Consider the following 13,847-nt stretch of genomic DNA (forward strand, 5'->3'; position numbering starts at 1 on the left):
TTTATATGCATTTTATGTAATAGTAATCTGTTATACAAGAGCTCACAGATTTACATTACAAGCTATCAGAATTTCATCTTACTTTTTGGCTCATATATCAGTCACTGCACCAAACTGCATATTTTTGCTCAGGTCGAGCCTTTGAATAAAATTGATGTGACACTTTATGAGCCATTAAAGCCTGATGTCTCAAATATGACATTCAACATAAAAATCTATGCAGATTTGAATTGTTTTATTATTTTTGGATCACACTTTAGTTTGGGGAGCAAGACTCACTGTTAACTAACTATTAACTACGACTTTTGCCTCCGTAAACTCCTAATTTTCAGCTTATTAATAGTTAGTAAGGTAGTTGTTAAGTTTAGGTATTGGGTAGGATTAGAGATGTAGAATATGGTCATGCAGAATATGTGCTTTATAAGTACTAATAAGCCAGTGTTATTAATAGGCATGCTAATATGCAACTAGTCTACAGGTTTAATATACTGTTTTATTTCAAAACATTAGATTTTTCTGACAATGATTTTATATGTCAGACTTTACTAGGTTAAAATGGGCTAAAACTGAGCTGAGAGCTGGTGAAAAACAATTTAGAAAGAAGAATTTATATATATATATACACACACAAGATACAGTTTATGTTCAGAACTTTTTAAAAGACAATCTTTCCAAATACAGTATGTTCAAGCAGGGTCCATGTGTGAGAAAGAATGAGCGAGTAGGTTGATTCATGATCTGTCAGATCTGCCTGCTCAGCTCGACCAACAAGCATCACCGGGGGCGTGATACTAATAGTTCTGACAGCAGGGAGCAATCGGCCCAGCCCTCAAAGTCGATACCCTGCACACTACGAGCAACCTGCAGAGCGTACTGCAATACGCACTGCCTCAGTGGTGCAACAAACCCACCCACTGTTCTTCTCTGTTTCTATATCACCCCCAGCACAGGACTTCCCTTCATTTAAACCCTCTCACACACACACACACAGAGTGCTGGCACTGCAGGAGCGTTGCCAGGGTGACAGAAGGCTGGTCTCCACCCTGCAGGCCTCTCCCCTCCTGAACATATGCTGCACCAGTATTAACACACACATAGAGTGATAGTCAATAAGACAAGTGATCTCTCGCTCTCTCACGGTAACAGACATGGTAATAGTCTATCGCTCACCGCAAACACTCACAAACTGCCTCTGTTTAGACAGATTTTACATCCATCCTCAGTTTTTTATTCTCTCGGTTTGTCTGTCAATCATCACAACCGTGGCCTCATATTACTGTGCGACATACTGTGTCCAGTCACAGTGTGGGTTGGGTGACGACGTTGGCATCACCCTGGTTACAAAGACAGATGACAAGGCAAAAAGAAACCATGCAGCTTGGGTCAGCTCCTTCTGTTACTGCTGACACACACACACACACAATCAATATGCATCACTCACACAGATGCCACCCTTCAGTTCCCTGCAGCTGTTGAGTCAGGTCCTCTTTAATTATGCGAGTAGAAGAGGAAGTGTGCGTTTCAGTGTAACCATTACATGGGGAGGCCTGAATTTATGCATGTTGAGCGTGCATGAAAATTTGTAACTGTACTGTGAAGTGTGAATGTGTTTGCTCAGTGGAAGTAATAGTCTTCCCTGATGCGACATTCGGTAAAAATGGTAATTTCCCCTAGGACAACTGATCGGTTTAAATGCAAGGCATTAGTATCATGAACGAAAAATGAAAAATTTGTTTTTACAGCATTTATTAGTTTAGGTTACTTTATAAATATACTGTACCGTTCAAAAGCAACTCAAATTTCTGTTTTTGAGAAAAAGCCTCTTATGCTCAACAAGGCTGCATTTATTTGATCAAATACATAGTAAAATAGTAATTTTGTGATATATTATTACAATTAAAAAACAACTTGCCTATATTAATATATTTTAAAAAGTAATTTATTCCTGTGATGGCAAAGCTGGATTTATAGCAGCCATTACTTTCAGTCACTCTTCAGTGTCACATGATCCTTCATAAATCATTCTAATATGCTGATTGGTGCTCTAGAATCATTTCTTGTAATCAGTGTTAAACGGTTGAGCTGTTTAATAACTTTGTTGAACCCAGGATACATTTTTTTTCAGGAATTTTCCCATGAGTAGAAAGAACAGCATTTATTTTAAATAGAACTATTTTTTGCAACAATGTCAAAGTCTTTACTCAATTTGATGCATCTTTGCTAATAAATAAATGAACTTGCTGACCCAAAATTTTCTGTTTCATAAAACAATACAAATTTAGTAATTGACTTAAAATTAAAAATGTATATGTAGAACTAAACTGAACCAAAGATGAATAAATGCTGTAGAAGTGTTGTACATTATCATGCCTGTCTTACCTAAAATGCAAATCTGACATATTTTCCCAAAACAGCATTATACTGTGGCTATTCAGCATTAATACAAAAGTTCTCACTTCAGGAAGATGATCAGCCTCACAGGATCACACTCCAAAAAAATGATGATGAGCATGCAACATATTACCCAGGCTTTTATTCAAAGTGACTTGAATCAATGAAGGATACAACAAACAATTCATGCCAATGAGGCAAGAACATGAGAAGTTCTGCCATACAAAGCCCTAAAACTGCTCAGAAGAATACAGGCTAGAGCAAAGATGAAAGTGAGACGACGAGTCAAGTGAAATAATAGACCTTCAACATCTAAGCTGCTCCAGTGGGAATGCAGCAGCTGGCACTGTAAGGTTATCTACGGAAGAAGAAACAGTCAACAGCCTCTATAATGGCTCTACTGCTCAGGGCTGCTGCCATCTGCTGGAGGCTTTATATCACTGCAACTAGCTGATCTTTACTGCAGTACACACCAACGCCCACACAGAAGATGATTATTACACACAGGGGTGTTGGATGCTCATTAACCAACACAAGAGGGGGTTGAAGCCGAAAGAAAAGATACAGAGCGAGAGTCGGAGCGTGTGCACACTCATTAGCTGTTTAAGGCCTGAGGTGGGGTGGTAACAGCGGGCCAGTAACGGCTAGAGAATCTGCTATATTGATTCAGAGGTTAAAGAGGTTTGGATGATTATTTAATTGAGCGATGTAAGCACAGAATACACCAACTGGCCCCTCAAAGACCTTCACAGATTATATACCACATACTTTCTCAAGAATATAAACAATTTTATGATAGGGATTTGTCAGAGTAGCACCATTTTCTATCCATCACTTTTCAAGTGAAATTACCCCCCACTGTACACCCTTCCCGGTGTTTCTGCACAGTTTCCGTGACAACAAACCCTTCAATCACCCAGCCGATGGGCGAGATCCATTGCCATCCCATAGCGGCACCCTGTTGGCATGACAACGGCGAAACATGCTGCCTCTGCTGTTTCTGAGGCTGAGTAAGAGATACAGTAGAGGCCTCAAATACACACTGTACAATATACATACAACTACTCTATTCTGTGGCATGCTGATGGTGGGAACTAACTCACTAACCTGCTAATGGCCTGTTAAACACCTTAGACAGGGACTGAATTATAGGTGAAATGTTTCATATCAGTTGATATTGATAATTATCGCGATAAATTTCAAGTCTTTATTTCTTCCAAGTTTAAAGGCAGGTTTTTTTTTTCTTTATGGTCAGAACATGACAAACCCTTCACGCATTTGACAGTAGAACTAGCTTAAGTTAGGATGCAGATAGAAATTTATTCATGATCACAAATACTAACCATCTGTAAAAATTGTAACAACCTCATTTGATATTGTGAAATTTAATTATAATGACAGCCCTACATGGTCTCACACATCTGAGTCATCATTTTGAGCTCTTCAAAGTGATTTGCTGCAGTCTTTGGCAAATTCCTGAAATATAACTTTAACTATTCTTCCCTCTGGCCCAGCTTTAGAAAAAGCTCAGCAATACGAAATGTGTTGTTGATGCCGAGGCACAGATGTTTCTAAAGCCTGCGAGACAACAGAAACCACAGTAAGATGTCCCTCACATGCTCTCTCTCTCTCATTAGCACACTGTTGCCGCATTGCCCTCTCCTCTCGCTGCTGTTACTCATCTGCTACTCTTTGTGTTGTGTGGCAAAAGCTTAACAAACACAGAAACGAAGCCCCATGCAGAAAACCAATTAACATTGTCGGTTGTTGTTTTAGAGCTCATCAAACCAGGCACTGTGAAAATAATAACAGACGTACATCTCATTGATTCTTAATGGGTTACTTTGGCTTGTAGAGCCTGGTTTGCTGTATGATGTTTGTGTTTCAGCTCGATGCTCAATGAATGCGCACTTGTTTGTAGTGGATAAACAGAACAAGTGCTTTGTTGGGGCAGTCAGTCAGGCTTTGTTGAGGATTCCCTGTTGCACGCTCCCCTTGAAAACATAAAGGTGGAAAGATAAACAAATGCGTTGGTGTTCAAGCAAACAGTACACACACATGCATAAACACCTGTGACGTGTGACCCATTTTTTTTTTTTAGCGCTGATGTTTTTCTTTGTAAAGTGACTCATCAAATACAGTTTATAGACAGAGATCTGGCTGCAGATTTCAGAGTGTGAAAAATCACTGTCCACATGGGACCTTAAGGTCTGTCAAAATCAGGTGGGTGGATTTAAAGTATTTAAAGCTAAAGCAATGCTTATGTAACTTAGAAGCTGCTCCATAGGCAACTGTTATTTGGTTTTACACCTACACAAACAAATAGATTTATTATTTGGGCAAGGAAAAATATGCATAGACTTATGCTGCCTATAATTTAGGCTGGAGATGTATGCAATATGCTAATTAGAATTCCACTTATCTTTAGTTTCATTAACATGAGGTTGGTGGAATGCTGTAATAAAAAAATTAACAAAAAACTGGACAAACAAAATGTAAAAATTTATATTAGCATAACTCATAACACAATTTATTCTATTGCACAAATGTGATGGACTAAAATGTTTCATTAAAGTTGCAATGAAATGGAAATATCGACAGTATATCTGAGTGTAACAGATTATCACGCTTCTATTCATCGATTGCTGACTGGATTTTGAGATGTGGCCATTGCATTTAAAAACAGAGGAGGATATGAATGTGAGGTTGCAGTGGATTGTAGAAATCTGGCATATGTCAACAGTTAGGAGACGGAGTTCTGAACATTTTGAGGTCGTGTTGATGAAATGTTGACAAAGCACTTCAGAAAGATGTCCCTGGTGCATAATGCAGTCGTTGAAGAGAGATGACTGTATTGTGCTGAGTATAGAATGTTCTCAAGGCGTGCATGTGTGTGTGTGTGTGTGTGTGTGTGAAAGAGATAGAGGTGTGGGCAAACATAAAACAGGGCTCCAAAAATAAATAAACAAAATTTTTTAGATAGTTAACTAAACTAGTAAAATAGATCACTAAAATTAATTACTGATTTGTTGTCCTCAGCATATTCTTAGAGACTTTCAAGACTAACCAGCAGAAAACCAAACATTTAATGGGGTCATGACACGTGAAACCAAATTTTCCTTGATCTTTTGATACAAAAGAGGTCTTCGTATAGTTAATACATCCTGCAAGTTCCATAACTTAATGTCCTCATCATCAATAAAAAAGCATTTATGTAATTACCCTCAGAAAACAGTTCGTTTTAGATTGTCGTCAGCTGGGCACAGTCATTTGCATAAAACACTCCCTCCAGAGCAAAACATTATTTGTCATAGGCCCCGCCCACTGCCGTTCAGTCATTAACAGCTTGACACTTGATCACACTGAATGCGAGTGTCGCACATAGAAATTACAATCACTGCCGCTATGTTGTCGGGACACACAGAGTGAAAGAATGTTCGCTTTCGTTTAAACAGCTCGTTTGCGTCTTTGTACAGATATCACAAGGCTCTCAGCATAAGGAACAAGTGGATAGTTTATTTTTAATGCCATCCCAAATCGTGTCAGGAGGATTGTTCGGACTTCTGAGTTTTTGGGGTTTTTTTGTAAACGAGGCACAGTGTCATGGGGTGTTCACAAAAAAACATTTGTTAAAAGAGGAAGCGGTACTAGATCTGACTGCAGCTGCATTAATCATAAGTAAATGATTTTCATATCGCTTTGTCTGGAAATGACGGTTTTATTTTGACCATGTTGTCAAAACACTCAAAACATGCAATAGCAAGGGGGCGTTGATACTGTTTCCAATGCAATGACATTAGCCAATCATAACAGTGGCTGATTACTGAGAAGCCCTAAAGGACACGCCCCTTAAAAACAGGCTGTTTCTGAGAGAGGTTCAGAATGAGGGTTGAAAATAATCATTTTTGCACGTTTTTTTTGTGCAAAAACTTTAACACAATAAGTAAACCTCAAGGAACATATTAAAATAATTTAAAAATCCATGTCATGACCCCTTTAAATTTGCAAGGTATAACAGTGGATATACAAGATCAATAAATTGAAAAGTTTCACACTGGTCACGGGGCAGCGGGCCATCCTTATTTCTGAGACCTGCGACAACAAGTGCATATGATCACACATGCACACTCACACATTCTGAGGGAACAGCTGATGGAATCTCTTTTTCTAACACGCAAATGTAATCCCGCCTGCTCTCGGTGTCAGAACAAAATCTAATTAATCAGTTCACACAAACAGTGAGTCACACACCCTGAAGCAGCATTATTATACACAGCTCTGTGATGCTTTGGTGCAGCCAAATTCAAATGACTAGAGGAAAGCCATGCAGCACTCTGAAGCAACACCTACCACAGAAATAACTCATCCAATGAAAGCTGGAACCTCTTTACATTATGGAGACAATTTGTTTCTCATGATTATTTGAGTTTGTCTAATTGGACTTCGAAAAACACCTTGACAGAGTGTTTCAATGACATAGTAAACAATGAAAAATGCAGTTATTCTGAACATCACATGATTCGCAGGACCATTTCTCCTGAAGGTATTATTTATCAAATGCAAGGAGATTAGCTCTCGGTTGTGAAATGCAGGATAGAAGCCAGCGAGAAGACAAAGAAATAAAGATGAGGAGAAAGGCGTCTGTCCTCATTCGACTGTTCTTTGGTGTTATTGTCAAGGGTGTCTCCGTGTATGTCTCTGGATGGATAAGTGATGTCTGGTCTTCTGTTCAAGAATACTTGGGGGATTCTGATCCAAAGGCGGCTCATTTTTTGGTTATGACTCTAAAGCCTGCAAAAGCTTTGCCTTAAGCAAACCCGTATTAAAACTGAAAAAAAGCTACTGCCAGCCTGCTTTATTTGTGTCTAGGCAGATTTGTGTGTGTTCAAAGACAAAAGGGGAGTGAGAAGAAAGCAACAGTGAGGAAGAAGTGTGAGTGTGTGTTATAGAAAGATATCAGAATAAGGCAGCCGCCCCCTCTGCAGCAGAGCAGAGACAGCATTCAAGTTTCTCCAACAGCAGGGACAGAATCTGTATTACACAAATTACACAAAACATTGGAAATACACCCAAAAAAATTCCAATGGACAAATAAAATCCAAAAAACACAGACTGATTGTGGGAATCTGACATGCCATTAAAATTACAAAATCTATGTGACCGGACACAACTTTGACTATGAGTCTCGGTTTCATTGGCAAAAAATAAAATTAATCTCATGTTCAAACACGATATTGCCTAGCTTGTCAGTGAACTACGGCTCTGTGTAGTAGATGCCGCTCCATCTGAAAGCAGGTGATGGAGATTTACTACTAATCACGGAACCGGCTTTACTGACGAGATGCGCATGACAATCGCATGCGATTAATTGCACAGCTTAGTCAAGGTAAACGCCATATTTGATGTTTTGCCAAAATAGTGCTCAAGAAACATTTCATATTATTATTCTATGTTGAAAACAATTGTGCTGCATAATGTTTTTGAAAATTCTTTGATGAATAGATAGTTCGAAAGAACAGCATTTATGTGAAATGCCTTTATGAAAATCCAAAATCTATTGTAACATTATAAATGTCTTTACTTTTGACTTTTAATGCATTGTTTCTGAATAAAAGTATAAATTTCTTAAAAAAAAAAAAAAAAAAACATCTTACGAAAGCACAAACTTTTGAGTGGCAGTGTACACATAAGCCGTCAAATACGAATACAAAGCCTTACTAACATCTAAGTGCTCGCAAAATACACAGAATATAGCACAAAAATCAGCTATGAAAAACTGAATCTAATCCTTCTTAAATCCAGATTGTCTGAAAGCTTCTGGCTTAGTCTTGCTCATGAAGGATTTTAAAAGAGTAAGAGAAGGGAAAGAAGTAAAGTAAAGCACGAAAGGCAAAATTGTAAGGGCATGCCTGCTGGTTTGATGACATAATGAAAAAACTAAACTCACCCACTGGAACACAGAGAAACAGAAGGAGTATTAAAAAGTTGAGCCGAACAGGGAATTGCAGGTGAATTTCAGCTTTAATATTACAGTTATTCAGTATGATTCAGCATCATTTGAACTCTCAGGATGATCTATCCCTAGGCTGCAATTAATGGCCAATGATTTTTCTCAATTAGTCCTTGCAGCTAATGAAGCTCATTTATATGCTAGCTCATCAGTGGAAATGAATTTTTAAATGCAGTGGTTACAGTTACAATACTCAAATGGACAAACCCCCAGAGGTAACTTAACTGAAGGAGACACAGATCATTCATAAACGTATGTGACAAGTGTGAGGTGTGAGGGATGTCTTAGAGCCCCAAATAATGACAAGCTCAATTATTCTAAAGAATGAATGACTAGAATGATGGATAAAAAATTTGAAGAAAGGAGATATTATTAGATGACAGTGTTCTCTGTGCGAGTGTAGTGCTGAAACAGTGTAAATCATACAGCAAGTAAATGCTGGACCCTGAGACAAACCTAGAGATGATCTATTGATTTGTCACAACACTAGAAAGAGCAAGAGAGGAGGAATGGTACAACATAATGGGGCAGCAAATAGTTGTATTTTAGTCTCAGAAGGGCTTTTTTTCATTAAAAAATAGTGGGAGTGTGTGCATGTGTCTGAAACAGAAACAGAGCATGACAAAATACCTAGAAATGTGAAGGAGAGAAAAGGGAGGACAGATCAATAGTAAACAGGCACGTGATTGAGAGTTGAAAGGGCAAATTAGAAGCACTCACAGGATGTTTAGCAGACAGTCTGCCGCTCACTGTACTTGTCTGATTCCATGTGGAAGAAATGAACGTCTGAGAAGCAGAGAAACAGAGAAAACAAAACGCACACAATTTACTAAACAACGATAATCTGCTAATTCTGTCAGGTTAAGTCATTTAAAGAGCATTCAAAATCAATAGAGGTTTTAAAAAGAAACTAAAATAAATAAATAAACGGAAAACATTGGATAAAAAATTAAATATTAAAAATACAGTTATGAACCCTCATTGAATATTTAACAGGAAAAAGAACAGTAAAATTGTCAAAATACTGACTCAAATGTGACACTTTTGTACTTCCATCTAGTGTGCATGATTTGATTTCTAAAATTCTGTATGTCAAATGTCTCACCTTGCTCATGCAAGACAAAATCCCATCCACAAATGCAGTCTTGTTTTTGTGAATCTGCCTGTATTCAAGTATGATTTTTGGCAGTGGATGCAGCTTCTGTAGCTGTAATAGCTAAAATAGGGTGCAAAAAAGCCAGAAACTGTATTAAAACCGATACATTCTACTTTCAATTTTACTTAAAGAATCATAGGTGATGAATACAAAAAAAAAAACATTCATTCATGCTCTTAGATATCTAAGAATGTCTAAATAATATGCAGAATATGCAGTTACATGCAAGTAAACCTAAGACAAACCCTAATCTAACACTAACCCTATAGTAGTACATGAAGTTAATTAATATTACTCAGTACTTAAATATATAATTACACTGTAACAAGGACACTTTAAAATAAAGTGTAACCACAATAACATCCATGGGTCCTCATGTTTGTTTGCACATATAAGGACATTAAATGTGTACTCACTGCTGTTTCTGATGTGGACTGCTGTTTTTTGATTGTTTTGGGAAGCTTTTTATTCTCACAAAGCTCATGTAAACGCAGCTTCTCGAATAGGATCTGAAAAGAGGAGGTTTGTAATACATATTTGTAATTATCAATAGATAAGTGACAACAAAACCTACCTAATAGACAACATTTTTGGGCATCATACGTCATCTATGATTATGCTCAGAAATGATGTCAAGGCAGATAGCTAGCAAAGTTTCAAAAGCCTTTCAAAAACACTGACCAGTCTGAGCTGTGCACTGCTGGACACCAAGAACTTCTGACCTGCAGCCTGGTGAGCCTCCTGCTCTAACTGCTTCAGCTTAGACTGAGAAAGAGAGAGAGAGCGCAAGAGAGAACCTTGTTAGAAGGGTGCTGCTGCTCATTCGGACACTTTCAAATACAGAAGGTACAGTAACACCCCACAGAGAATAATCCTGAAGTGTTTAATTAATCAATTCCCTTCTTCTGAGAGAACTGAGGGAGGATGAGGGATGTACAAAGCAAAAGAATGATAGAAGAGGAGGAAATGTGAAGAGTGCAGGAGTTTATGAAATAAATATACACAAAGCACTCGAGAAAATATATATGTGCACTCGTGAGGGAGAAGGCAAGAGATATTAAAGGAGATGGTAATGTTCTTTTCGAGAAAGCAGATGCCAGCAGTGGTAGAACTAGTCATTAATATTAACTACACACAATATACCCTCAATTCTCCCTTAGGGAAGACAGACCTGAGAAAATCATGGTTTATGGCTGTTTATAGAATCATACACACTCTTACCCCTAGCAACTCTGAAGTATTTTTCATGGCCTCCTTGTCCACATGCATTTTATAGCTTTCCATTACTGAGAGAGAGAGAGAACAATGTTAATGCAGCAAGTCAAAATTATTGGCTTAATTGTAAATGCAAGACTAAATCTAATTCATTTGACAGTGATATATAACACCCACACAGTGTTTCATTTCAGACTGTGAAAGTAAATTTAAAGATATAAAGAATGAATGTGCAGTACTAAAGGTTTATTCAATCGATTAAGTGACTACAGAATTAGACAAATATATTCATTCCAATGTCATTCCAGTGCCTAACTCACAAATTACATGATTAAGCAAGAAAATGCATATGACAGCATCTGAAACAACAGGCAAAATTCAAATAGTGTCCTTTGTGCGATTTCAAAATTTCACGATAAACAACATATACATGTTTGTGCATACTAGGGGTTGAACAACTTCTGATTTTTTTAAAGTCGACTTTTATGTGAAGAAAGTCGATTCGATGATGACGTCATTAATGAACAAATAAGTCTGGAGCTGTGACAAACACCTTGTGCACAGCTATGGCATATGACACAGTGCCGCCCACATGGCTATTGCTCCTATAACAGCTCATTTTTATCAGTTCTTTTGTCTTTATATTCGTTATATTTCTAACAGATTTCTGCTCGTTCTAAATCACATACAGATAAAGTTGTACAGTAAAGATTACATTCATATGAATGCATTAGTGAGAGCGAATGCGTGTGTGAATTAATTCTACCTGGCAGCTACTCTCTACTAGTAATGAAGATGTGGGATTTAGTTAATAAGAAATATATGCTTGAACTTTTCAGTTTCTAAGCTATTTTATTGATAAATGGCAGAACAGTGTTGACAATACATTTCCGCGCTGAACGATTCTGTGCGCTCGCGATCTGCACGTGATGTACGCGCTCCTGTCTGAAGCCTATGTGTGTGCGTTACAGAGCAGCAGCGCATTATATCAGAATGGCGATTAACTGACCTGTACTATAAGCTGTTTAAAACGTGCATTCTCCCGTTCAATTTCGAGCATCCAGTAATATAATCACACATGTCTTTTGGAGCGCTTTCAGAGTATGCATTTATTTGTCATTTTAACTGTTTGGAAACGGAGCTTAAATGTGGAAGTCCTTCAGAGATTTCTTATATTGTTGCGCCCTCTATAGGACCAGCGACTAGTCGACGTCAAGCTTAAAGCGTCATGGCAGAGCATTAAAGTCGACTAGTCGATTAGTTGGTGCAACCCCTAGTGCATACAATGATAGAAAAAGAAAAGCCAGTGACATACACTCAAAAAGACGTTTAGAACTGTTTCGAGTAAAAACTGAAATAAACTTATGATTATACCATGAAATGAATAGATCAGGGAAATGCAATGACATTCTGAGTTAAATCATTCACTTTTTATCTCTAGAATCTGTTTGCTCAGACCTGCCAGAATTGGAATCATCTTTTGTTCTATGCCAGAATAGAGCTGCCACAGCCCCTGAGTCTATAGACAAAGAAACAGAAAATTGAGAGCTTGAGAGAAAACTGAGAAACATTGTACATAATGCTTTATTTAGAAAAGATTCATTTTAAATTACCTGAAGCTTGTTATGGAGTTCCACCATTAGATTGTATAAGAGAGACAAGTTTGAGATCACTTGAGTCACCTGAGAAAGCAGTAAAGAGAGGCACAATGCCACTGTAAAAGTGTAATTTCAAAGTCGAAACTCAGACACACCGCTGCTGTCTTTTCTGAACACCATTTGTTGAATCAAGTGTGTATATCTGACCTTGGCTTGTCCAAGCACAGGTTGCAATGATGTGGATGTAACTGAATGCGAGTAGTGCTTGGAAAGCAGGGTCTGAAAGCAGGACGCAGAATCGGCAGGATCTAACAACCATGCTGCAATCTGAGGATCCATCACATGACAACCCAACACTTTCACAGAAAAAAATATTACCCACATTACTACTGTTCCCACTTTTTAATAATTAGATGCATTAAAAGTCTATATTTAATGGTAATGTTAACATTTAAACAATTTTTCTCTCTTGATTTTAAGAGCGTCTTGTGTGCTTTAACATGAGCAGGAACATCTGACTTACTATATGAGTTAACAAAATAAATGTCACATATTTGCTGGTTTAATCATTGACTTAGAAGTAGTAAATAAAATATTTATGTTAGAATATAATATAGAATTTTCACTTTTCAAATAAACTTTTTGCTGTTTTAATTCAGTAAGTCCTAAAACATTGTTTACAAAAGATTTTCAATGCAGTCTTTTGAGCTCCTATTCTATATAACATGGTAACTGGTTAAATAGTCAGCGATAAAATAAAAACTTTGTGTGTGTGCCACCTTGTTTCCAGCTCAAGTCTTTGCTGAAGTGTTTCAGTGACGTGCGAAGCAGTTCTTTAGCTTTAAAGCATACAAATGTCTTTGTGTCACACATCATCTGCATGATCATCTCTCTAAGGATGCACAGACATACAGATACACAGTAAAACACACTGAACATCACCTACAGCATCCACAAATGTCCTCACCTACACTCAATTCCACATTACATCTGTAACAGTATCCCTTTAAATCAGAGGTCTTCAACCCTGCTCCTGGAGACCCACTGTCCTGCAAAGTTTATTTGTCTGCTTCAGCACACCTGGCTTTGTATTTCCAAGCAATCTTGAGGAGCTTGATTAGGTGCTTCAGGTGTGTTTGATTAGGGTTGTAGCTAAACTAGCAGAACAGTGGGTCCCCAGGAACAGGGTTAAAGACCTATGCTTTAAAGGAAAACAAATAACTAATGCTACTTGCCATCTGTGACAGAAAAACAGCAAGGACACAATAAGGACAGCAGTTACATGTAAATACCTCTGTCTCTTCTCGTTTCATCACCAAACACAAACACACCTGGTAAAGACATCCTGCTTTTGTGCATAGTCTTGTTGGGCCCAAGCTGGTGCCTGCTCTAGTCTGAGGTACAGCACCCTCTCTGGTGGTCTGTCATGTGGTCCCTCTGAATCCAATTCCCTCTTTAGCAGAACCAGCAGGCCACA

The 13,847-nt window shown here is 37.9% G+C and overlaps 1 protein-coding gene across 4 annotated transcripts in view; it reads right to left on the minus strand.

Annotated features, from left to right (window-relative positions):
* The window catches only part of poln (polymerase (DNA directed) nu), a 37,288-nt gene extending 23,485 nt beyond the window's left edge, over positions 1-13,803 (minus strand). The window contains exons 1-9 of one of the 4 annotated variants that reach the window (XM_058782419.1): positions 13,150-13,694; positions 12,578-12,726; positions 12,386-12,454; positions 12,231-12,291; positions 10,779-10,843; positions 10,239-10,322; positions 9,974-10,066; positions 9,507-9,617; positions 9,122-9,187 (exon numbers count right to left, since the gene is read on the minus strand). In XM_058782419.1, coding sequence (XP_058638402.1) covers positions 9,122-9,187; positions 9,507-9,617; positions 9,974-10,066; positions 10,239-10,322; positions 10,779-10,843; positions 12,231-12,291; positions 12,386-12,454; positions 12,578-12,726; positions 13,150-13,309 — 858 coding nt within the window. In that variant the 5' untranslated portion in view covers positions 13,310-13,694. The other 3 variants (XM_058782420.1, XM_058782421.1, XM_058782422.1) reach the window with 3 other exon arrangements.
* Positions 13,804-13,847: the final 44 nt, after the last annotated feature.

The sequence above is a fragment of the Onychostoma macrolepis genome, chromosome 07 (assembly GCF_012432095.1).
Source record: "Onychostoma macrolepis isolate SWU-2019 chromosome 07, ASM1243209v1, whole genome shotgun sequence".
Taxonomy (NCBI): domain Eukaryota; kingdom Metazoa; phylum Chordata; class Actinopteri; order Cypriniformes; family Cyprinidae; genus Onychostoma; species Onychostoma macrolepis.